Here is a 23,151-nt window from a genome sequence, read left to right as displayed (position 1 = left end):
TGGTAATTTCGGCACTAAACAAACACAGGCTCAATGGTAAACAGGAGAAGTTCTACAGGTGCTGCAAGTCCAGAACAACACACACAAGATGCTGAAGGAACTCAGCAGGTCAGGCAGCATCTATGGAGGGGAACAAACAGTTGACATTTAGAGAAAGTGGGAGGAACAGAAAGGGAAATTGTTGAGGGTGAGCGTCAGTTCCAGCAGAGGGAGGAGGATAGTGGTGGAGGGGAACTGGTCGGGTCTGTGGAAATGAAAGTAGCAAGCTCTTTCATCTTTGAGCTGTGCCAGATGCTGGAACTCAATCCAGGCGGTCCTGAGGGACTGCTGCACTAAAGGAGTCATGGCTAAACCTGTCTGTGGAGAGGAGAGATGAAACATGCCGAGATCTTGTGTGCACAAGTTATCGCCTAAACCCTGTCATAACAAGTGTCACTGTCCTCCACCAAAGGGCTCTACTGGAGACGACTGCGTTCTCCATCCCACGCTCCGCATGCTCACTGTACTGGAAAGGGCAGGCAGTCTCTACAGATGCAGAGTTAAGAGAGTAAAGTCTATAATTCGGCATACCACACCTGGATGAGGCCCTTCACCCCTTAAACCAGTCCTGTAATAACACGAGATCATGCCTTCCTTCCAGTCAAGATAACTGCTCTGGAGAGGCTGGTATTAGAACCGCTGCTTTTGATGGATTCGTGGCCAAGTTTACAGAAGGTACAAAGATAGGTGGAGGGGCAGGTGGTGCTGAGGAAGCAGGGAGCGTGCAGAAAGACTGCAACAGATTGGGAGAATGGACACAGAATGGCAGACGGAACATAGGATATAGTCATGCAGTTTGGTAGGAGGAATAAAGGTGTGAACACTACCTCACTCTTTAATATGTATTATTTCTGTTTTTGCACAATTTTTAATCTACTCATTATATGTATACTGTAATTGATTTATTATTTCTTTATTTCTTCTTCTATATTATGTATTGCATTGAACTGCTGCTGCTAAGTTAACAAATTTCACGACACATGCTGGTGATAATAAACCTGATTCTGTTTTCTAAATGGGGAGAAAATTCAGAAATCAGTGATCTAAAGGGATTTGGGAGTCCTTGCATAGCATTCCCTAGAGATTAACTTGCAGGTTGAGTCGGTGGTGAGTAAGTGCGATGTTAACATTCATTTGGAGAGGACTAGAATATAAAAGCAAGGACGTAATGCTGAGGCTTCATAAGGCATTGGTCAGATCACACTTGAGTATTGTGAGCGGTTTTGGGACTCTTGTCTAGGAAGGGATGTGCTGGCATCGGAGAGGGTCCTGAGGAAGTTTGTGAGAATGATCCCGGGATTGAGGAGTGTTTGATGGTTCTGGGCCTGTACTCACTAGATTTTAGCTGAATGAGGGGAGGGGGGGGACCTCATTGAAGCCTATTGAATATTGAAAGGCCGAGATAGCATGGACGTGGAGAAGATATTTCCTATACTGGGGGAGTCCAGAACCAGAGGGCACAGCATCTGAATATAGGAACATCTTTTAGAACAGAGATGAGGAGGAATTTCTTTAGCCAGGTGGTGGTGCATCTGTGGAAGTCATTTGCACAGGCCGCTGTGGAGGCCAAGTCATTCGGTATATTTAAAGCGGAGGTTGATAGGTTCTTGATTAGTCAGGGTGTCAAAGGTTATTGAGAGAAGGTAGGAGAGCGGGGTTGAGAGGGAAAGTAAATCAGCCATGGTGGAATGTGGAACCCACCCAGTGGGCCGGAAGTCCTGATTCTGCTGATATTTCATTTGATCTTCAATAATCAGTGACATACCTTGGATAAGCTGTAGCTGCTGCCTGGCAGTGGGATTGTGAAGCGGTCAAGCGACGACACAGTTTTCTGGTAATGAGGCAGAGCTTGCTGATGACTACCTGCAATTGAAAAAGGCAGATGAGCAGCCTGGTACAGAACCCTGCACAGTGGCACCGCAGTACGGCAGTCAGCCGTGGCCCAGCTTCCATGCACCCTGCTGCTGTAAGGAATTCAAAGTTACATTTATTTGCCCTTTTTCTTTCTGCCCAAGGTGGATAGGGTCCTGTTGGAGTCTGTGATCTACAGCTGCACTCAAACTGCTTTTCTTTATGGCAGCAGGTCCTCGCTCTCGGAACGCGCCGAGCAGCATGGCGTTTTCAATAATTCAGATGCGGCCTGGAAGATGTGCGCCTTTGGGGTGCGGCCCTGTGGACAACCCGATTCCTTGCCAGTGTTGCTGATCGAAGCATCAAGGGGGATTGAAACATCGAGACAGCAGTGTATGCTGCTGTTGAAAGAAGACCCCCGAGTCAGGTGGACTCAAGTAAATAAATGACGCAGCAGATTATAACATCAAAACAGCGAGCTGCTGGTCTTCCTCTCATTTGCTGCAGGAGCACTGTCTCTCTCTCTCCCCCCCTTACTACAGAAAGAGAGCCTGTCTGAGATGTCAAAGTGTTGGGACAGTCAGTGGTTTTTGATGGACCCTACATCATGGTCCCCTTGGGGGCTTTGCTGTTGCTTGCATGGTATGTGGGAGGATTGATGCTTTTTGCTGGAGCAAGATGGGGGGGGTATGATTCTTTTGCTGCTACTTGTTTGTGGGAGGGGAGGGCATATTTGGGGTTCTAACATTTTCTGTCATTCATTCTTCGGGATTTTTTCTTCTCTTTCGTGGATGTCTGTGAAGAGTAAGAATTCAGGTTGTACACTGTATATATTCCCTGATATTAATCTGAACCACATGTCACATGTACATCCAAACATTCAGTGAAACACCTTGTTTGGGTCAAATCAAATTGGCGGATATTCTGTAAGTGTCACTATGCTTCCAGTGGCAACACAGCATGCCCACAACCCACTACCCACTACCCCGAACCCTAGCCGTATGCCTTTTGGACTGTTTGGAGTAGCCAGAGGAAACCCACGCAGTCACAGGGAGAACGTACGAACTCCTAACAGACAGTGCTGGCAATCAAACCCCAATCATAATCCTGGCAGTCGCGACATGACAGTGTCATCATTTTAAATTCTCCCCTTCACCACGTGGGCTTCCTGGTTTCTACCCACATTCCAAAGACACACGGGTTAGTAAGGGCAAGTTGTGGGAACACTACGTTGACGCCAGAAGCACGGTCACGCTTTTGCAGTCAGCCCCAGCACATCCTCAAATTGTGTTGCTCAATGATGCAAATGATAGATTTCACTGTACATTTCCACAGTTCAATGCACATGACAAAATTAATCTCTAAATCTGCTTTCTTGACACTGTCACCTGTTGGTAATGGCTTGTAATTGACACTTGTATTGAGATACACAAAGATTTTTTTACATGCCATCTAGATACAGCACATCACCCCATATATCAGCACATAGAGGTAGTATGAAGGAAAACAGTATGTAGAATTTAGTGTTGCAGTTACGGAAAGAGTGCAACTAGTGCAGGGGCCAGGATAAGGTAGACAGAGTTCACCTTTCAGTATACAAGATGGTATGGAATTGGTGCGACACAAAATGCTGGAGAAACTCAGCAGGTCAAGCGGCATCTATGGAGAGGAACAAACAGTCGATGTATGGGTAGAGACCCTTCAGGATTGGAAAGGAAGGGGGGAGGTGAGGCCAGAGTAAAGTGGGGAGAGAGGGAAGGAGTACAAGTTGTAGATGATAGATAAGACAAGGAGAAGAGGAGGGGATTGGATTAGAGGTAGAGAACATGGACTGTTCAGAAACCTGATGGCAGAGGGACTGTTAAGAGGTGGTCTTCAGCCTGCTCTATCTACTGTGGGAAACAGTTCATTTCATAGCTTGAGCTTCACCTCTGAACTGCGGAGTCAGCAGAACACAACACACACATTGCACAATGTTGGCAGCTGTTTTAACAGCCATCAATAATCAGTGACATACCTTTTGGCTCATGACGTTGTGCCTACCTTTTAACCTACATACTCCAAGATCAATCTAGCCTTTCCCTCCTCCATATAGGCATCCGTGAGACCATGGATTTGCGCCTTGGAAGTTTTCCAGGGTGCAGGCCTGGGCAAGGTTGTATGGAAGACCGGCAGTTGCCCATGCTGCAAGTCTCCCCTCTCCAAGCCACCGATGTTGTCCAAGGGAAAGGCAATAGGGCCGATACAGCTTGGCACCGGTGTTGTCGCAGAGCAATGTCTGGTTAAGTTCCTTGCTCAAGGACACAACACGCTGCTGCAGCTGAGGCTCAAACTAGCGACCTTCAGATCACTAGACCGACGCCTTAACCACTTGGCCACGCGCCAACCTTTCACTCCTCCATAACCCTCCATTTTTCTATCATCCAAGTGTCTATCTAAGAGTCTCATTGAAACCTATTGAATGTTGAAAGGCCTGGATAGAATGGATGCGGAGAGGATGTTTCCTATGGTGGGGAGTCTAGGACCAAAGGGCACAGCCTCAGAACAGAGGGATATCCATTTAGAACAGGGATGTGGAGGATTTTCTTTAGCCAAGGGGTGGTGGATTCATTGCCACAGATGGCTGTGGAGGCCAAGCCATTGGGTATATTTGAAGTGGAGGTTGATAGGTTCTTGAATAGTCAGGGCATCAAAGATTACGGGGAGAAGGCAGGAGAATGGGGTCAAGAGGGTTAATATATCAGCCATGCCAAAATCGCAGAGCAGACTGGATGAATTGAATGGCCTATTCACCTGAAGAACCATACAGGTGCTGATCCAGGCCCTGTCTGTTAGTCAGAATTACTACCACACCTGAGACTGCAGTTCCTGGAACTGACAATGTCATGGTTCAAAACCTTAAATCATCATATTGTCCAGTCACCCTTCTTGCACCAGATGCTGCTTGGTACCTCTTCACTCAGCGGGTGGAACGAGCTGCCAGCAGAAGAGGTGGACGTGGGTTCAATTTCAACACTTCAGAGAAATTTGAATGGGTACACGGATGGGAGGGGTTTGGAGAGCTACGGTCCAGCTACGGGTCATTCGGACTAGACGGAATAAGAGTTCAGCACAGACTAGATGGGGCAAAAGGCTTGTTTCAGTTTCTATGCTGCAGTGCTCTATGACTCTATGACCCACTATGTTCATCCAGAAGACTCATTGTCGCCCAAGAGGATTACCACTCACCTGGGTAACCGCATCCCACCCACCTGCAGACCGACCCAACAGGTACCAACTCCCCTTCCCACCTACCTGGACACATAACCAGTCCTCTCACCCATTCACCGTTCAACACCTGCCCTCACCCTCCCTGTCATCCCTCCTTGGATAATTTATCCCTGCCTACCTGTCCACCTCGCCCCCAGGTTGCCTATCAACCTGACCCCAGTTACCTGAATGCCCCTCCACTGGATACATGTCCACACCTCCCCAGGATTAACTACCCACCTGTCTGCACCACCACCACTACCTGTTCACCAGTTACTTGACCATCGATTTGCAGGGTACCTGTCTGCACTTAAGCAGGTTACCTGTTAATCTGTCCACCCATCCCCCATTACCTGCCCATTCCACCAGTTACCTGCCCCTACTTTCTTGATGATGTGTCCAAGGACCTGACTCTCATCTGGTTACCTACACCACTGGTTACCTGTTGTCCCTTCCTCTCACACATTACCTGCTCCCAGTTACCTATCCCAGGTTATCTGACCTCCCTTTCCCTCCCCACCCCCCTCAGTTGCATGTTCTAGTTATCTGCACCCTGTTATCTACTGACCGGTTCTGGGTTCCGACTCCCTCAGGTTATATCATGGGCTACATGCTTTCCCCTTCTGTCCCCTGGGTTACCTGCTCTCCCTGCCCCTACACCAGTTACCTGCTCTCCCCTCCCCTTCCCTGATTACCTATCCCTAATTACCTGACCCCCCCCCCTTCCTCTGGTAACAGGCTCTCCCTTCCACCAGTTACTTGTCCCCAATTACCTGCTCTCCCCTCCTCTCCCCCAGTTAGCAGCTCCCACTCCCCTCTCCCAGTTACAGGCTCTCCCTTCCAGCAGTTACCTGTCCCCAAATACCTGCCCTCCCCTCCCCCAAATACCTGTTTCATCTTCCCCCATTACCTGCTTCCCCCCTCCCCTCTCAGATACCTGACCTTCCTTCTCCACCCTGGTGGCCTACTTCATCTCCCCCGATTCCTATTCTCCCCTCCCCTAGATACCTGTCCCTGGTTACCAGCTCTCCCCTCCCCTCCCCCGTTACCTGTCCCTGGTTACCAGCTCTCCCCTCCCCTATTACCTGTCCCTGATTACCTGTTCTCCTTTTCCCTCCCCAACTTACCTGTTCCCGATTACCTGCTCTCTCCTTCCCCAGTTACCTACCCTCCTTTTCCATGGTTACTGGCTCTCCTCTCCCCTCCCCACTTATCTATCTCCGGTTACCTGCTTTCCCCTCTTCTCCCCCAGTTACCTGCTCTCCCCTCCCCGCCCCTCCTGCAGTTACCTGTTCTCCCTCCCTCCCCTGATTAACTATCCCCGGTTACAGGTTCTCCTCCCCCAATTACCTGCTCTCTCCCCCTTTATTTGTACCTGCTTATCTGCTCTCTCCTTTACCTGTACCCACTTACCTGCTCTCTCCCTTTACCTGTACCCACTTACCTGCTCTCTCCCCTTTACCTGTACCTGCTTACTTCCTCTCTCCTCCTTTACCTGTACCCACTTACCTGCTCTCTCCCTTTTACCTGTACCCACTTACCTGCTCTCTCCCCTTTACCTGTACCTGCTCTCTCCCCCTTTACCTGTACCTGCTTACTTCCTCTCTCCCCTTTACCTGTACCAGCTTACCTGCTCTCTCCCCTTTACCTGTAGCTGCTCTCTCCCCCTTTACCTGTACCTGCTTACTTCCTCTCTCCCCCTTTACCTGTACCCGCTTACCTGTTCTTCCCTCCCCCAGTTACCTGTCCCGGTTACCTGCTGTCCCCTCACCTCTTCCGGTTACCTGCTCTCTCCCCGTTACCTGTCCGCCCCTCCCCGATCCTCACCTGTCGCGGTCTCCCTCCGGGCCAGGACCAGGCTGAGCTGCTGCCGGAGCCGGTGGTCCCTGTCAGCGGACTGGAGTCCGGCGCGCCGTAGGTGCTCGTCGGGCGGCACGGCGAGGCTGGAGTCGCGACCGAGCGACGGTCGGGCTAGCGCGGTGCGGATGAAGCCGCCCGGGGACGCGTCCATAGTGGGTACGGACTGGGAAAGAAAGGCGAGTGCGCGGTCGACTGGCCCGCCCCGGATATATCCCGCAGCCCAACCGCCGTCACACCTCGCTGTCCTTAGACACACCTACAGCCGCGGCCAGGATCTTTCCGTGTCCGGAAACTGGGCTGGAACAAGCCCCTCCTATCGTATTCGGAGGGGATAGCTGCAGACCTTTCCGCCCACTAGTCCATGCTGACCAATACACCCCCTCTGAGCAAGTCCCATTTACCTGTGCTAGGCCCATATCAACCTTTCCTATCCGTGTACCTGTCCAGGATTGTTTTTTTCAAATGTTGTTAATATATTTGCCCTGGTCACTTCCTCTGGCAGCTCGTTCCACATACTGACCACCCTTTGGGTGAAGATGTTGCCCCTCAGGTCCCACACCACCAAGTTCAGGAGCAGTTATTACCCATCAACTATCAGGTCCCACACCACCAGGTTCGGGAACAGTTATTACCCTACAACCATCAGGCTCCTGAACCAGCATGGATAACTTCACTCACCTCAACACTGAATTGATTCCACAACCTATGATTCACTGTCAAAGACTTTGCAACTAGTGTTCTCAGTAATAATTATATAATACTAAGAATAGTGGCCAATCGGAGTTCGGAGTCAACAGGTAAAGGTGTCTTCACCCAGGTTGAGGAGGGAGCTTTAAAAATCAGCACTTTGTAGCTGCTTTTGTGGTGCTTGAACTGCAGCCAGTTGGAGTTCTGGATTCATTAGCCAGTCCAAATAAAAGGAAGGCAAGGACAAGCAGAGCGGCCATTGTCGGAGTAGGTTCAGAGTTAGAGGTGGGGAGACTTTTGGCTTCGGCTCAAAAGGCTTGAGACGTGAGCGACATAAGTATCTGGAAAGCTTTTCCTTGCCCATTCTTCATCTGTAGGTGTATAGTTAGGGCAGAAAGAATAGATCCAGGGGCTGTGTTCTGCTCTTTGTGTGAGAGGTGGGAATTCTGAGAGACCTCCAGCCTCCCGGATAAGTTCATCAGCATCAGGTGCACCGAGCTGCAGCTCTTCAGAGAATGTGTTGAAGAACTGGAACTTCAACTCGATGACCTTCAACTCATAGGGGAAACTGAGGAGGTGATAGGAGCTATGGGGAGGTAGTCACCTCTAGGTTACAGGAGGCAGGTGGATGGGTGACTGTCAGGAGAGAGCAGGAAAACCAACAGCCTGTTCAGAGTATCCCCTCAATAACAAGTATTCAGTGTTGGATACTGCTGGGGGGGGCGGGGGAGACATTATACTGGGGGGAGCCACAGCAAGCAGATCTCTGGCACTGTGGCTCAGAACGGAAGGGGGCAGAGGAGGAATGCACTGGTGATATGAGATTCCATAGCGAGAGGAGTAGATAGGAAAGTTTGTGGATGCAATAGAGACACCCAGATGGTATGTGCAAGATAGACAAAGGAGTATTGGTGGATGTTGAGTACTTGGATTTTCAGAAAGTTCTTTGACAAGCTAGTAGATAGATAGATAGACATACTTTATCGATCCCGAGGGAAATTGGGTTTCGTTACAGCTGCACCAGCCAAGAATAGACCATAAATATAGCAATACAAAAACCACAAACAATCAAACAACAATATGCAAACTATGCCAGATGGAAATAAGTCCAGGACCAGCCCATTGGCTCAGGGTGTCTGACCCTCCACGGGAGGAGCTGCAAAGTTCGATGGCCACAGGCAGGAACAACCTCCCATGACGCCCAGTGTTGCATCTCGGTGGAATATGGCCGGAGTCCAACAGCAAAAAGTTCAATATCCGGTCTACAAACACGTTCCTTGATCGTAATATGACCCGGATTGCACCATCCGTTGTTAACCAGAACAACAAGGCCCGCCTCCTTTACACTTACTGCTCTCAGTTCACTTCCGGTCAGCCCGAACGGCTGCACATGACACTGCTAAACAAGGTAAGAGCTAGGATATCACAGCAAAGATACTAGCATGGACAGAGCACTGGCTGACAGGCAGGAGGCAAAGAGTGGGAATAAGGGGGTCCTTTCTGTAGAAGGAATAAAAGACTATTTTCTAATGGGGAGAAAATTCAGAACTCTGTGGTGCAAAAGGATCTGGGCATTCTCATGCAGTATTCCCTAAAGGTTAATCTCCGGATTACTCCTCATGCAACGAGCTAAGGAAGGTCAGAACAGGAAGATAGCGCAGACAAATGAGTGGCTGAGGAGATGGTACCTTTTCCGGGGAAGGGGTGACCTGTACAAGAGGGATAGGTTGCACCTGAACTGGAGGGGAACCAATATCCTGGAAGGGAGGTTTGCTAATGCTATTGGCAAGGGTTTAAACTAGATTTGCAAGGGGATAGGAACCGGTGAAAAGGCAGAGGATAGGGTGATTGCCACACAAGTAGTGACAGCTTGTAAGGAGTTTATGAGAAAGGATAGGCAGATGATAGAGCAAAGATTCACTCAGACTGATGGTTTGAGATTTGTCTATTTTAATGCAAGGAGTATTATAGACAAGGCAGATGAACTTAAAACGAGGATCAATACGTGGAACTATGGCCATTGCAGAGACTTAGATGTCTCAGAGGCAGGAATGGCTGCTGAGTGTGCTGGGCTTTAGATGTTTCAGAAAGGACAGAGGGAGACAAAAGAGGTGGGGGCGTGGCATTGCTAATCAGGGATAGTGTCATGGCTCCAGAAAAGGAGGAAGTCATGGAAGGAATGTCTACTGAGTAAGTGTGGCTGGAAGTAAAAACGTACTGAGTGTTTTTTATAGACTCTCAATACTAACAGAAACATCGATGAGTAGATAGGGAGGCAGATTCTGGAATGAAGCAATAATAATAGGGTTGTTTTGATGGGTGATTTTAACTTTCCTAATATTGACTGGCATCTCCCTAGAGCAAGGGGTTTAGATGGGGCGGAGTTTGTTAGGTGTGTTCAGGAAGGTTTCCTGACGCAATATGTAGATAAGCCAACTAGAGGAGAGGCTGTACTTGATCTGGTATTGGGAAATGAACCTGCTCAGGTGTCAGATCTTTTGGTGGGAGAGCATTTTGGAGGTAGGGATCACAACACTATCTCCTTTACCATAGTGCTGGAGAGGGATAGGAACAGACAATTTGGGAAAACATTTAATTGGAAATATGATGCCATTAGGCAGAAACTTGGGAGCAGATATTCTCAGGGAAATGCACGACAGAAATGTGGCAAATGTTCGGTAAGTATTTACATGGTGTTCTTCATAGGTGTGTTCCATTGAATCAGGGAAAGGATGGTAGAATTAAAGAACCATGATGTACAAAGGATGTAGGACATCTAGTTAAGAAAAGAAAAGCTTACGAAAGGTTCGAGAAACCAGGTACTGTCAGAGCTCTAGAAAATTACAAGGTTACCAGGAGGGAGTTTAAGAATGAAATTAGGAGAGCTAGAAGGGGCCATGAGAAGGCCTTGGTGAGCAGAATTAAGGAAAACCCTAAGCCATTCTACAAGTATGTGAAGAGCAAGAGGATGAGCCGTGTGAGAATAGGACCAATTAGGTGAGAGAGTGGAAACGTGTGCATGGAGTTGGAGGAGGTAGCAGAGGTACTTAATGAATACTTTGTTTCAGTATTCACCGGGGAAAAGGACCTTGGCAATTGTGGGGATGACTTACAGTGGACCGAAACGCTTGAGCATATAGACATTAAGAAAGAGGAAGTGCTGGAGCCTTTGAAAAGCATTGTTAGATAGGTCACCGGGACCAGATGAGATATACCTCGGGCTACTGTGGGAAACGAAGGTGGAGATTTCAGAACCTCTGGCGATGATCTTTGCATCATCAATAAGGACGGGAGAAGTACCAGAGGCTTGGGGGGGGGGGTGGGGGGGCGGAGGTTGCAAATGTTGTTCCCTTGTTCAAGAAAGGGAGTAGAGATAACCCAGGAAATTATAGACCAGTGAGTCTGACTTCAGTGGTGGGCAAGTTGTTGGAGAAGATCCTGAGAGACAGGATTTATGAGCATTTGGAGAGACATAATCTGGTTAGGGATAGTCAGCATGGCTTTGTCAAGGGCAGGTGACAAAGCAGCCTGACTGAATTCTTTGAGGATGTAACAAAACACATTGATGAATGTAGAGCAGTGGATGTAGTGAATATGGATTTCAGTAAGGCATTTGATAAGATTCCCTATGCAAGGCTCCTTCAGAAAGTAATGAGGCATGGGATCCAAGGAGACCTTGGTTTGTGAATCCAGAATTGGCTTGCCACAGAAGGTAAAGGGTGGTTGTATATGGTTTGTATTCTGCATGGAGGTCGGTGACCAGTGGTGTTCTGCAGTTATCTGTTCTGGGACCCCTCCTCTTTATGATTTTTATAAGTGACTTGGATGAGGAAGTAGAAGGGTGGGTTAATAAGTTTGCTGGTGACACAAAAGTTGAGGGTTTTGTGGATAGTCTGGAGGGTTATCGAAGGTTACGGGATATGGATACTGTAGGGAGAGTGCAAAGGAGATTTACAAGGACGTTGCCTGGATTGGGGAGCATGCCTTATGAGAATAGGTTGAGTGAACTCAGCCTTTTCTCCTTTGAGTGATGGAGGATGAGAGGTGACCTGACAGGGGTGTACAAGATGATGAGAGGCATTGATTATGTGGATAGCCAGAGGCTTTTGCCCAGGACTGAAATGGCTAATACGAGGGGGAAATAGTTTTAAACTGCTTGGAAGTAGGTACAGAGGGATGGCAGAGGTTAGTTTTTCACACAGAGAGTGGTGGGTGTGTGGAATGCACTGCCAGCAAAGGTGGTAGACACAGATATAATAGTCTTTTAAGGGCCTCTTAGATAGGTACATGGAGCTTAAAAAAATAAAGGGCTATGTGGTAGGGGAATTGTAGCAACACGCATAACATGCTGGAGGAACTCAGCAGGCTAGGCAGTGTCTAGGAGAAAAGTACAGTCGATGTTTCAGGCTGAAACCCTTCGGCAGGGAAGCTCTAGGCAGTTTCTAGAGCAGATTACATGGTTAGCACAACATTGTGGCCCAAAGGGCCTGTATTGTGCTGTAGATTGCTATGTTCCATGTTAATTTGCAGGTTGAGTCGGGGTGAGGAAGGTGAATGCAATGTTAGCATTCATTTTGAGAGGACTAGAATATTAAAGCAAAGATGTAATGTTGAAGCCTCATTTGTAATAACGTGAGCAGTATTGGAGAGGGTTCAGTGGAGGTTCATGAGAATGATTCCAGGAATGGAAGGGTTATCAGACGAGCTCCAGGCCTGTACCTGCTGGAATTTAGTGGGTGTGAAGTGTATGTTTCCTTTGGTGAGGGAGTTTAGGACCAGAGGGCACAGTCTCAGAATAGAGGGACGTGGATTTAGAATAGAGATGTGGAGGATTTTCTTTAGCCAGAGGGTGGTAAATCTGCCACAGGCAGTTGTGGAGGCCATGTCATTGGATATATTTCAGGCAGAGGTTGATAGGTTCCTGATCAGTCAGGGAATGAAAGATCACAGGGAGAAGGCAAAGGAATGGGATTGAGAGGGAAAATGGGTCAAACACAGTGAAATGGCAGAGCGACTTGATGGGCTGAATGGCCTAATTCTGCTCCTATGTCATTAATGGTTTTGAAGCTATTGTTAACATCTCATGTGACAACTGGCAGCAATGAAGTTCTAGAAACAAAGTAGAAAGACCCTTGAATACATGAGTTACTCTGTGTATTACACTACACACATTTTGTTTGAGTTACTCCTGTACAACACTGTGTATTTCACTGCACACATTTTATTTGAATTACTCCTGTATAACTCTCTGGGCATTCTTCATTGGATTTTCTTTCAGACTGAGAACAACAACATAGATGGAATGGCAAAGAATCACAGCCATCAAACATAATGTAATCGTTGAGCCTGTTGAGTAGTGATGTGACAGAGTAGACAGGGTGAATTTAAAACTTTCACCCTTAATTATGGAAAATTGACCACAAGTTGTAGTTGGAATTGTAAACAGAAAATGCGGAAACACTTTGCAAGTCAGACCGCGAGATATGGAGTTAACATTTCAGATCTTTCTCAAAATCTGGGGAAAATAGTGGCTCTTGCAAATTTCATGGGATTACAAATGTAAATCTAATAAATGTCCAAGTGGAGGTCTTTATAAAGTATCAGCCTCAGAATCATCTTCTCCTTGTCATTTTGAATACCCCTCTAAGATCTCTTCATTTGTAAGCTTCCATATCTGACACACAACACAGGCCAAATCCCATTCCAACATGTCAGTCCATGTCTTCCTCTACTGTCGCGATGAGGCCACACTCAGGGTGGAGGAGCAACACCTTATATTCTGTCTGGGTAGCCTCCAACCTGGTGACATGAACATCAATTTCTCAAACTTCCAGTAATTGCCATCCCCCCTTGCACAAAATCCCCCATTCCTGTTTCTCTCTTTCACCTTATCTCTGTACCTGCCCATCACTTCCCTCTCGTGCTTTTCCCCCTTTCCTTTCTTCCATTGTCTTCCACCCTTTCCTATCAGATTCCCCCTTCTCCAGCCCTGTATCTCTTTCACCATCAACTTCCCAGCTCTTTACGTCACTGCTCTCCCTCTTCTGGTTTCACCCATCACCTGTTACCTTGTACTTCTTCCTTCTGTCCCTCCAACTTCCGGCTCTGACTTCTTTCTTTCCCGTCCCGATGAAGGGTCTCAGCCTGAAACTGCTGACTGTTTATTCATTTCCATAGATGCTGCCTGGCCTGCTGATCCCCTCCAGCATTTTGTGCGTTGCTCAGTATTTCCAGCATCTACAGATTTTCTCATGTTTGCCAGCCCAAATCTTGACATCCCTTCTTGGGAAAAAGATGGTTCGTTATGTCCAGTTTGTTATCTCCAGGATGGTTCCTGAGGAGACTGAGGTCCTTTAACATCTGCCGGATGATGCTGGGGATGTTCTATGAGTCTGTGGTGGCCAGTGCGATCATGTTTGCTGTCGTGTGCTGGGGCGGCAGGCTGAGGGTAGCAGACACCAACAGAATCAACAAACTCATTCGTAAGGCCAGTGATGTTGTGGGGATGGAACTGGACTCTCTGACGGTGGTGTCTGAAAAGAGGATGCTGTCTAAGTTGCATGCCATCTTGGACAATGTCTCCCATCCACTACATAATGTACTGGTTGGGCACAGGAGTACATTCAGCCAGAGACTCATTCCACTGAGATGCAACACTGAGCGTCATAGGAAGTCATTCCTGCCTGTGGCCATCAAACTTTACAACTCCTTCCTTGGAGGGTCAGACACCCTGAGCCAATAGGCTGGTCCTGGACTTATTTCCTGGCATAATTTACATATTACTATCTAACTATTTATGGTTTTATTACTATTTAATTATTTATGGTGCAACTGTAACGAAAACCAATTTTCCCCGGGATCAATAAAGTATGACTATGACTATGACTATGACAGTGCCTCCCCACCAACTATCCCAAATCTGCTTCCTTGCCTCTCACACCACTGCCCCATCACTTGGACAATGAAGGTGGTGGGCTAGGAAAAACTGAGCAATTTTTTTGTTGCGGTCATTCAGCTAAAGAGAAAAAAAATCCATGCAGTTATCGTAGGACAGGCCTTCCTACTTCACTGTCTGTATACAGCCAATTCAAAGAATGACCACCTGTACATCTTTACACTTCGACTGAGAGAGGAAATAAATAGGAAGGAAAGCAAAATGCTTCTCAGCAGAAGATGGGAGGAAGGAAAAATGAGGGAGGGAAGGTAGGAAAGAAGAGGTTGATTGTTTAAAGAATGGGGCGGGTCACATGGGGATATCACTTTATCGAGCCAGGGAGTGATGCACTTCAATTCAAATTCTCAATCCCATTGTAACATATCTGTCCATGGCCTCCTCTAATGCCATAATGAGGCCAAACTCAATTTAAAGGAGCAACACCACACATTCTTTCTGGGTAGCCTTGAACTTGATACTGTGAACACCGATTTCTATAACTTATGGTTAGAGAATTAGTTAGATGATGAGGAGGCACACTGGAGTGAGATATATCAGCTGGTTGAGTGTTGTCCCAAGAACAACAATACAATCAACATCAGTAAGACCAAGGAATAGACGGTGGACTTCAGGAAGGAGAAATCAGGGGAACACACTCAAGTCCTCATTGACGATCAGCAGTGGCAAGCAGTTTCATGTTCCTGGGTGTCAACATCTCTCAGGATCTATCCTGGGCTAAACATACTGATGCAAAGAAGGCATGGCAATGGCAATATTTCATTAGGAGTTTGAAGAGACTTGTTATGTCACCAATGACTCTCGAAAATTTCTACAGATGTACCGTGGAGAGCGTACTAACTGGTTGCATCACCATCTGGTTTGGAGGGGCCACTGCACAGGATCGGAAAAGGCTGCAGAAAGCTTCATCATGGGCACCAGCCTCCCCAGCATCAAGGTTAACTTCCAAAGGTGATGCTTCGAAAAGGCAGCACCCGTCATTAAGGACCCCATCACCCAGGACATAGAAACATAGAAAATAGGTGCAGGAGTAGGCCATTCGGCCCTTCGAGCCTGCACCACCATTTATTATGATCATGGCTGATCATCCAACTCAGAACCCTGCCCCAACCTTCCCTCCATACCCCCTGATCCCTCTAGCCACAAGGGCCATATCTAACTCCCTCTTAAATATAGCCAATGAACTGGCCTCAACTGTTTCCTGTGGCAGAGAATTCCACAGATTCACCACTCTCTGTGTGAAGAAGTTTTTCCTGATCTCGGTCCTAAAAGGCTTCCCCTTTATCCTCAAACTGTAACCCCTCGTTCTGGACTTCCCCAACATCGGGAACAATCTTCCTGCATCTAGCCTGTCCAATCCCTTTAGGATTTTATACGTTTCAATCAGATCCCCCCTCAATCTTCTAAATTCCAACGAGTACAAGCCCAGTTCATCCAGTCTTTCTTCATATGAAAGTCCTGCCATCCCAGGAATCAATCTGGTGAACCTTCTTTTTACTCCCTCTATGGCAAGGATGTCTTTCCTCAGATTAGGGGACCAAAACTGCACACAATACTCCAGGTGTGGTCTCACCAAGGCCTTGAACAACTGCAGTAGTACCTCCCTGCTCCTGTACTCGAATCCTCTCGCTATAAATGCCAGCATACCATTCGCCTTTTTCACCGCCTGCTGTACCTGCATGCCCACTTTCAATGACTGGTGTATAATGACACCCAGGTCTTGTTGCACCTCCCCTTTTCCTAATCGGCCACCATTCAGATAATAATCTGTTTTCCTATTTTTGCCACCAAAGTGGATAACTTCACATTTATCCACATTAAATTGCATCTGCCATGAATTTGCCCACTCACCCAACCTATCCAAGTCACTCTGCATCCTCTTAGCATCCTCCTCACAGCTAACACTGCCACCCAGCTTCGTGTCATCTGCAAACTTGGAGATGCTGCATTTAATTCCCTCATCCAAGTCATTAATATATATTGTAAACAACTGGGGTCCCAGCACTGAGCCTTGCAGTACCCCACTAGTCACCGCCTGCCATTCTGAAAAGGTCCTGTTTATTCCCACTCTTTGCTTCCTGTCTGCTAACCAATTCTCTATCCACATCAATACCTTACCCCCAATACCGTGTGCTTTAAGTTCACACTAATCTCCTGTGTGGGACCTTGTCAAAAGCCTTTTGAAAATCCAAATATACCACATCCACTGGTTCTCCCCTATCCACTCTACTAGTTACATCCTCAAAAAATTCTATGAGATTCGTCAGACATGATTTTCCTTTCACAAATCCATGCTGACTTTGTCCGACGATTTCACCACTTTCCAAATGTGCTGTTATCACATCTTTGATAACTGACTCCAGCAGTTTCCCCACCACCGACGTTAGGCTAACCGGTCTATAATTCCCCGGTTTCTCTCTCCCACCTTTTTTAAAAAGTGGGGTTACATTAGCCACCCTCCAATCCTCAGGAACTAGTCCAGAATCTAACGAGTTTTGAAAAATTATCACTAATGCATCCACTATTTCTTGGGCTACTTCCTTAAGCACTCTGGGATGCAGACCATCTGGCCCTGGGGATTTATCTGCTTTCAATCCCTTCAATTTACCCAACACCACTTCCCTACTAACATGTATTTCGTTCAGTTCCTCCATCTCACTGGACCCTCTGTCCCCTACTATTTCTGGAAGATTATTTATGTCCTCCTTAGTGAAGACAGAACCAAAGTAATTATTCAATTGGTCTGCCATGTCCTTGCTCCCCATAATCAATTTACCTGTTTCTGTCTGTAGGGGACCTACATTTGTCTTTACCAGTCTTTTCCTTTTTACATATCTATACAGTCAGTTTTTATGTTCCCTGCCAGTTTTCTCTCATAATCTTTTTTCCCCTTCCTAATTAAGCCCTTTGTCCTCCTCTGCTGAACTCTGAATTTCTCCCAGTCCTCAGGTGAGCCACTTTTTCTGGCTAATTTGTATGCTTCTTCTTTGGAATTGATACTATCCCTAATTTCTCTTGTCAGCCATGGGTGCACTACCTTCCTTGATTTATTCTTTTGCCAAACTGGGATGAACAATTGTTGTAGTTCATCCATGCAATCTTTAAATGCTTGCCATTGCATATCCACCGTCAATCCTTTAAGTGTCATTTGCCAGTCTATCTTAGCTAATTCACGTCTCATACCTTCAAAGTTACCCCTCTTTAAGTTCAGAACCTTTGTTTCTGAATTAACTATGTCACTCTCCATCTTAATGAAGAATTCCACCATATTATGGTCACTCTTACCCAAGGGGCCTCTCACGACAAGATTGCTAATTAACCCTTCCTCATTGCTCAAAACCCAGTCCAGAATAGCCTGCTCTCTAGTTGGTTCCTCGACATGTTGGTTCAAAAAACCATCCCGCATACATTCCAAGAAATCCTCCTCCTCAGCACCTTTACCAATTTGGTTCACCCAATCTACATGTAGATTGAAGTCACCCATTATAACTGCTGTTCCTTTATTGCACACATTTCTAATTTCCTGTTTAATACCATCTCCGACCTCACTACTACTGTTAGGTGGCCTGTACACAACTCCCACCAGCGTCTTCTGCCCCTTAGTGTTACGCAGCTCTACCCATATCGATTCCACATCTTCCCGGTTTATGTCCTTCCTTTCTATTGCGTTAATCTCATCTTTAACCAGCAACACCACCCCACCTCCTTTTCTTTCATGTCTATCCCTCCTGAATATTGAATATCCCTGAATGTTGAGCTCCCATCCTTGGTCACCCTGGAGTTATGTCTCTGTGATCCCAACTATATCATAATCATTAATAACAATCTGCACTTTCAATTCATCCACCTTATTACGAATGCTCCTTGCATTGACACACAAAGCCTTCAGGCGCTCTTTTACAACTCTCTTAGCCCTTATACAATTATGCTGAAAAGTGGCCCTTTTTAATGCTTGCCCTGGATTTGTCAGCCTGCCACTTTTACTTTTCTCCTTAGTACTTTTTGCTTCCACCCTCACTTTACACCCCTCTGTCTCTCTGCACTGGTTCCCATCCCCCTGTTGTGAACTAACCTCCTCACGCCTAGCCTCTTTAATTTGATTCCCACCCCCCAACCATTCTGGTTTAAAGTCACCTCAGTAGCCCTCGCTAATCTCCCTGCCAGGATATTGGTCCCCCTAGGATTCAAGTGTAACCCGTCCTTTTTGTACAGGTCACGCCTGCGCCAAAAGAGGTCCCAATGATCCAAAAACTTGAATCCCTGCCCCCTGCTCCAATCCCTCAGCCACGCATTTATTCTCCACCTCATCGCATTCCTACTCTCACTGTCGCGTGGCACAGGCAGTAATCCCGAGATTACTACCTTTGCGGTCCTTTTTCTCAACTCCCTTCCTAGCTCCCTATATTCTCCTTTCAGGACTTCATCCCTTTTCCTACCGATGTCATTGGTACCTATATGTACCACGACCTCTGGCTCCTCACTCTCCCACTTCAGGATATCTTGAACACGATCAGAAATATCCCGGACCCTGGCACCAGGGAGGCAAACTACCATCTGGGTCTCTGGACTGTGTCCACAGAATCGCCTATCTGACCCCCTTACTATCGAGTCCTCTTACTACTGCCCTCCTCTTCCTTTCCCTACCCTTCTGAGCTACAGGGCTGGACTCTGTGCCGGAGGCACGGCCACTGTCGCTTCCCCCGGGTAAGCTGTCCTGCCCAACAGTACTCAAACAGGAGTACCTATTGTTAAGGGGCACAGCCACCGGGGTACTCCCTATTACCTGACTCTTCCCCTTCCCCTTCCTAACCGTGACCCACTTGTCTGCCTCCCGTGGCCCCGTGCCTGCAACTCCTCTCTATCAACTCCTCACTCTCTCTGACCAGACGAAGGTCATCGAGCTGCAGCTCCAGTTCCGTAACGCGGTCCCTTAGGAGCTGCATCTCGATGCACTTGGCGCAGATGTGGATGTCCGGGAGGCTTGGAGACTCCAGGGCCTCCCACATCCGACACCGAGAACAGCAAACTGCCCTCACACTCATACTGCCCCTCTCCTCAAATAACAACAAAAAATGAATACCAAACCTTCCTCGCCTCGCCCGTTGAGCCGAAGCCCTTAAGTCTTCACTCTGCTCCCGGCTCACTCCGCCACCTGCAAACTATGCTGCCCGCTCTATGAGGCTCTGTTCCTTTTAAATCTGCTGCGCTGCACTGCCCGACGTCATACGCCTGCGCAGTCCTGCCTCTCTGAACGCCCTCTCCTCATTGCCACCATCGAGGAGGAGTTACAGGAGCCAGAAGACACACACTCAACGATTCAGGAGCAGCTTCTTCCCCTCTGCCGTCCAATTTCTGAATGGACAATGAATCCATAAATATTACCTCAGTACTTTTTCTCCTTTTGCACTACTTATCCGATTTAATTTTGTATTTATATTTCTTATTGTAATTTATAGCTTTTTATTGTGTATTATAATGCTCTGCTGCCACAATAAAACATGTTCCATGACATATGCCAGTGATTTAAACCTGATTTGATTCAGACTTAGTATCCTGCACTTCAAGGAATAAAGTCCTAGCCTGTCTGACATCTCCCTTTAACTCAGGACCTTGAGTCCTGGCAACATCCTTGTAAATCTTCTCTGCACTCTGTCCAGTTTAATGAGGTATTTCCTACAACAGAGAGATCAAAACTGTACACAGCACTGTGACTGCGGTCTCACCAACATCTTGTACAACAGGGAGGGGACAGGAAGCAGGAAAGCACCAGCTGGTTGCTTTAACAGCTGTCACAAGGAAACCCATCAGCAGATATTAGATTGAGTGGACAGCCAGAGACGTTTCCCCAGGGCAGAAATGGCTAATACAAGAGGGAATGATTTTAAGGTGTCTGAACAAAAGTATAGTGGGGAATGGGTGTGAGAGGTAAGTTTTCTTTTAAATACAGACAGTGGGACACCCTGCACAGGTCTCCTGATACAAGGAAGGATATCGATATGCTGAAGACAGTTGAGTTGTTTACAGGAGGCAGGGTGGGAGGAGGTGGAATTGTAATGGATATAGTCTCTGAATGGAGATAGTGACCAAGAAATGATGAGGGGTATAGATAGGGTAAATGTAAGCAGCTCTTTCCACTGAGGTTGGGTGAGACTAGAACTAGAGGTCATGGGTTAAGGGTGAAAGGTGAAATGCTTAAGGGGAACATGAAGACAATCTTCTTCACTCAGAGGGTAGTGAGGATGCAGAACCAGCTGCCAGCAGAATTGGTAGATGCGGGTTCAATTTCAACCTTTAAGAGAAATTTCGATAGGTACATGGATGAGAGGAGTGTGGAGGACTACGGTCTGGGTGCAGTTCGATGAGACTAGGCAGATTAATCGTTTGGAACAGACTAGATGGACTGAAGGGCCCGTTTCTGTACTGTAGCGCTCTATGACTCTACGATACTAAATGGAAAGGTAGGTCTCAGATGGCGTGGGCAGACGAGATTAGATTAGTTAGCTATTTGATTAAGAATTTAATTAGTCCAATGGAAGTGAAGGTCAGGCCAAGTTGGGAATTGGCATTCCCAGGTACTGGAGGTCCCTCTGCTGTCTCCTGGACAGACTGCAGATCCTTGTAGAAACCTATAATATTAAAATCCATAATATTAAAAAAACAGTCCTTTGGGAGTGACCACATCTGCCTGAGCAACTCAGCAGATCAAGCAGCAACTGCAGGAGGGAAGGAACTGTTAGCATTTCAAGTCAAACCCTCCATAAGGACGCTGCTCAGACCGCTGAGTTCCTCTGGCAGATTGTGTTGTTCCACCTACAAACTCCACCACTATGTTATTATTTTCTGTCAGTCATCTTAGGTTGGTTCCTTAAGGTTGTCACAGCTGGGGGGTGGTAATGCAATATGCTCCCATTACCTATTAAATGCTCCTAATGACATGCATCTCAAATAGCTTCTGACAACCAAGTCCAGCTCCTGGCCTTCATGTAAGCCCTAGATTCTAAGCCCAGTGGAACAATTTCTACCATCAGGAGAGGGGGCAAAGGCAGGTTACTGGTGTTTTAAAACCACTTGCTTCGGGCAAATGACACCCATCATTTGTGGTTGGCAGCTCATTCAGAAGGAGGAAATCTCTGATCTCAAACCTCCTTTACCTTGCGGCTATACCCACTCATGGGGAAGGCTTCGGAGTAAAACCTGAGGAAAAATCCAGATCTGGAGTCTCTAAGGCAGTCCTGTGTTGAGCTCAATGCTGACTGGCAGCTCCTGCAACGTTGCTGGTGCCAAACTGTATCAGTCTCTGCCGTTCCTTTAGGTTCATCAGATGCATGGAGAGGGAGAACTTGCTACATGGGCAACAGCTTGCTCTTCACATCAAAGTTGCTGGTGAATGCAGCAGGCCAGGCAGCATCTCTAGGAAGAGGTACAGTCGACGTTTCGGGCCGAGACCCTTCGTCAGGACTAACTGAAGGAAGAGCTAGTAAGAGATTTGAAAGTGGGAGGGGGAGGGGGAGATCCAAAATGATAGGAGAAGACAGGAGGGGGAGGGATGGAGCCAAGAGCTGGACAGTTGTTTGGCAAAAGGGATATGAGAGGATCATGGGACAGGAGGCCTAGGGAGAAAGAAAAGAGGGAGGGGGAGGCCCAGAGGATGGGCAAGGGGTATAGTGAGGGGGACAGAGGGAGAAAAAGGAGAGAGAAAAAAAGAAAGTGTGTATGTAAATAAATAACGATGAGGTACGAGGGGGAGGTGGGGCATTAGCGGAAGTTTGAGATGTCAATGTTCATGCCATCAGGTTGGAGGCTACCTAGATGGAATATAAGGTGTTGTTCCTCCAACCCGAGTGTGGCTTCATCTTTACAGTAGAGGAGGCCGTGGATAGACATATCAGAATGGAAATGGGATGTGGAATTAAAATGTGTGGCCACTGGGAGATCCTGCTTTCTCTGGCTTTCTCATATCCCTTTTGCCAATCACCTGTCCGGCTCTTGGCTCCATCCCTCCCCCTCCTGTCTTCTCCTATCATTTTGGATCTCCCCCTCCCCCTCCCACTTTCAAAACTCTAACTAGCTCTTCTTTCAGTCAGTCCTGACAAAGGGTCTGGGCCCGAAACTTCGACTGCACCTCTTCCTAGAGATGCTGCCTGGCCTGCTGCGTTCACCAGCAACTTTGATGTGTGTTGCTTGAAATTCCAGCATCTGCAGATTTCCTCAAGCTTGCTCTTCATATCATACTGCCCTGGCTTGTGTATCTAGACAGCTAGGATGCAACATGCATGGTTGATCCTGACCAACGGAGGGTTCAACCACCTTAGGTACAGCCTAGCATCACTCTATGGACCATCGATCCATGTACATAGCCTATCTTACATATTTATGTTCATAGTGTTTTATTGTTATTGTGTCTTCATCTTATTGTGGTTCTTTGGTGCTGCATCAGATCTGAAGTTACAATTATTTCGTTGTCCTTTACATTTGTGTACTGGAAATGACATTAAACAATCTTGAATCTTGTG

General features: G+C 47.2%; 1 protein-coding gene across 3 annotated transcripts in view; it reads right to left on the bottom strand.

The window, feature by feature from the left end:
• The window catches only part of LOC140202479 (plakophilin-2-like), a 56,696-nt gene extending 49,501 nt beyond the window's left edge, over nt 1-7,195 (bottom strand). For all 3 annotated transcript variants that reach the window (XM_072267363.1, XM_072267364.1, XM_072267365.1), the window contains exons 1-2: nt 6,967-7,195; nt 1,805-1,902 (exon numbers count right to left, since the gene is read on the bottom strand). In XM_072267363.1, the coding sequence (XP_072123464.1) occupies nt 1,805-1,902; nt 6,967-7,150 (282 nt within the window). In that variant the 5' untranslated portion in view covers nt 7,151-7,195. The remainder of the gene's footprint in view (nt 1-1,804; nt 1,903-6,966) is intronic.
• Between the last annotated feature and the right edge of the window lie 15,956 nt (nt 7,196-23,151).

Source organism: Mobula birostris, chromosome 9 (assembly GCF_030028105.1).
Source record: "Mobula birostris isolate sMobBir1 chromosome 9, sMobBir1.hap1, whole genome shotgun sequence".
In the NCBI taxonomy this organism is placed as follows: domain Eukaryota; kingdom Metazoa; phylum Chordata; class Chondrichthyes; order Myliobatiformes; family Myliobatidae; genus Mobula; species Mobula birostris.
This window is presented reverse-complemented; position numbering and strand designations above follow the sequence as displayed.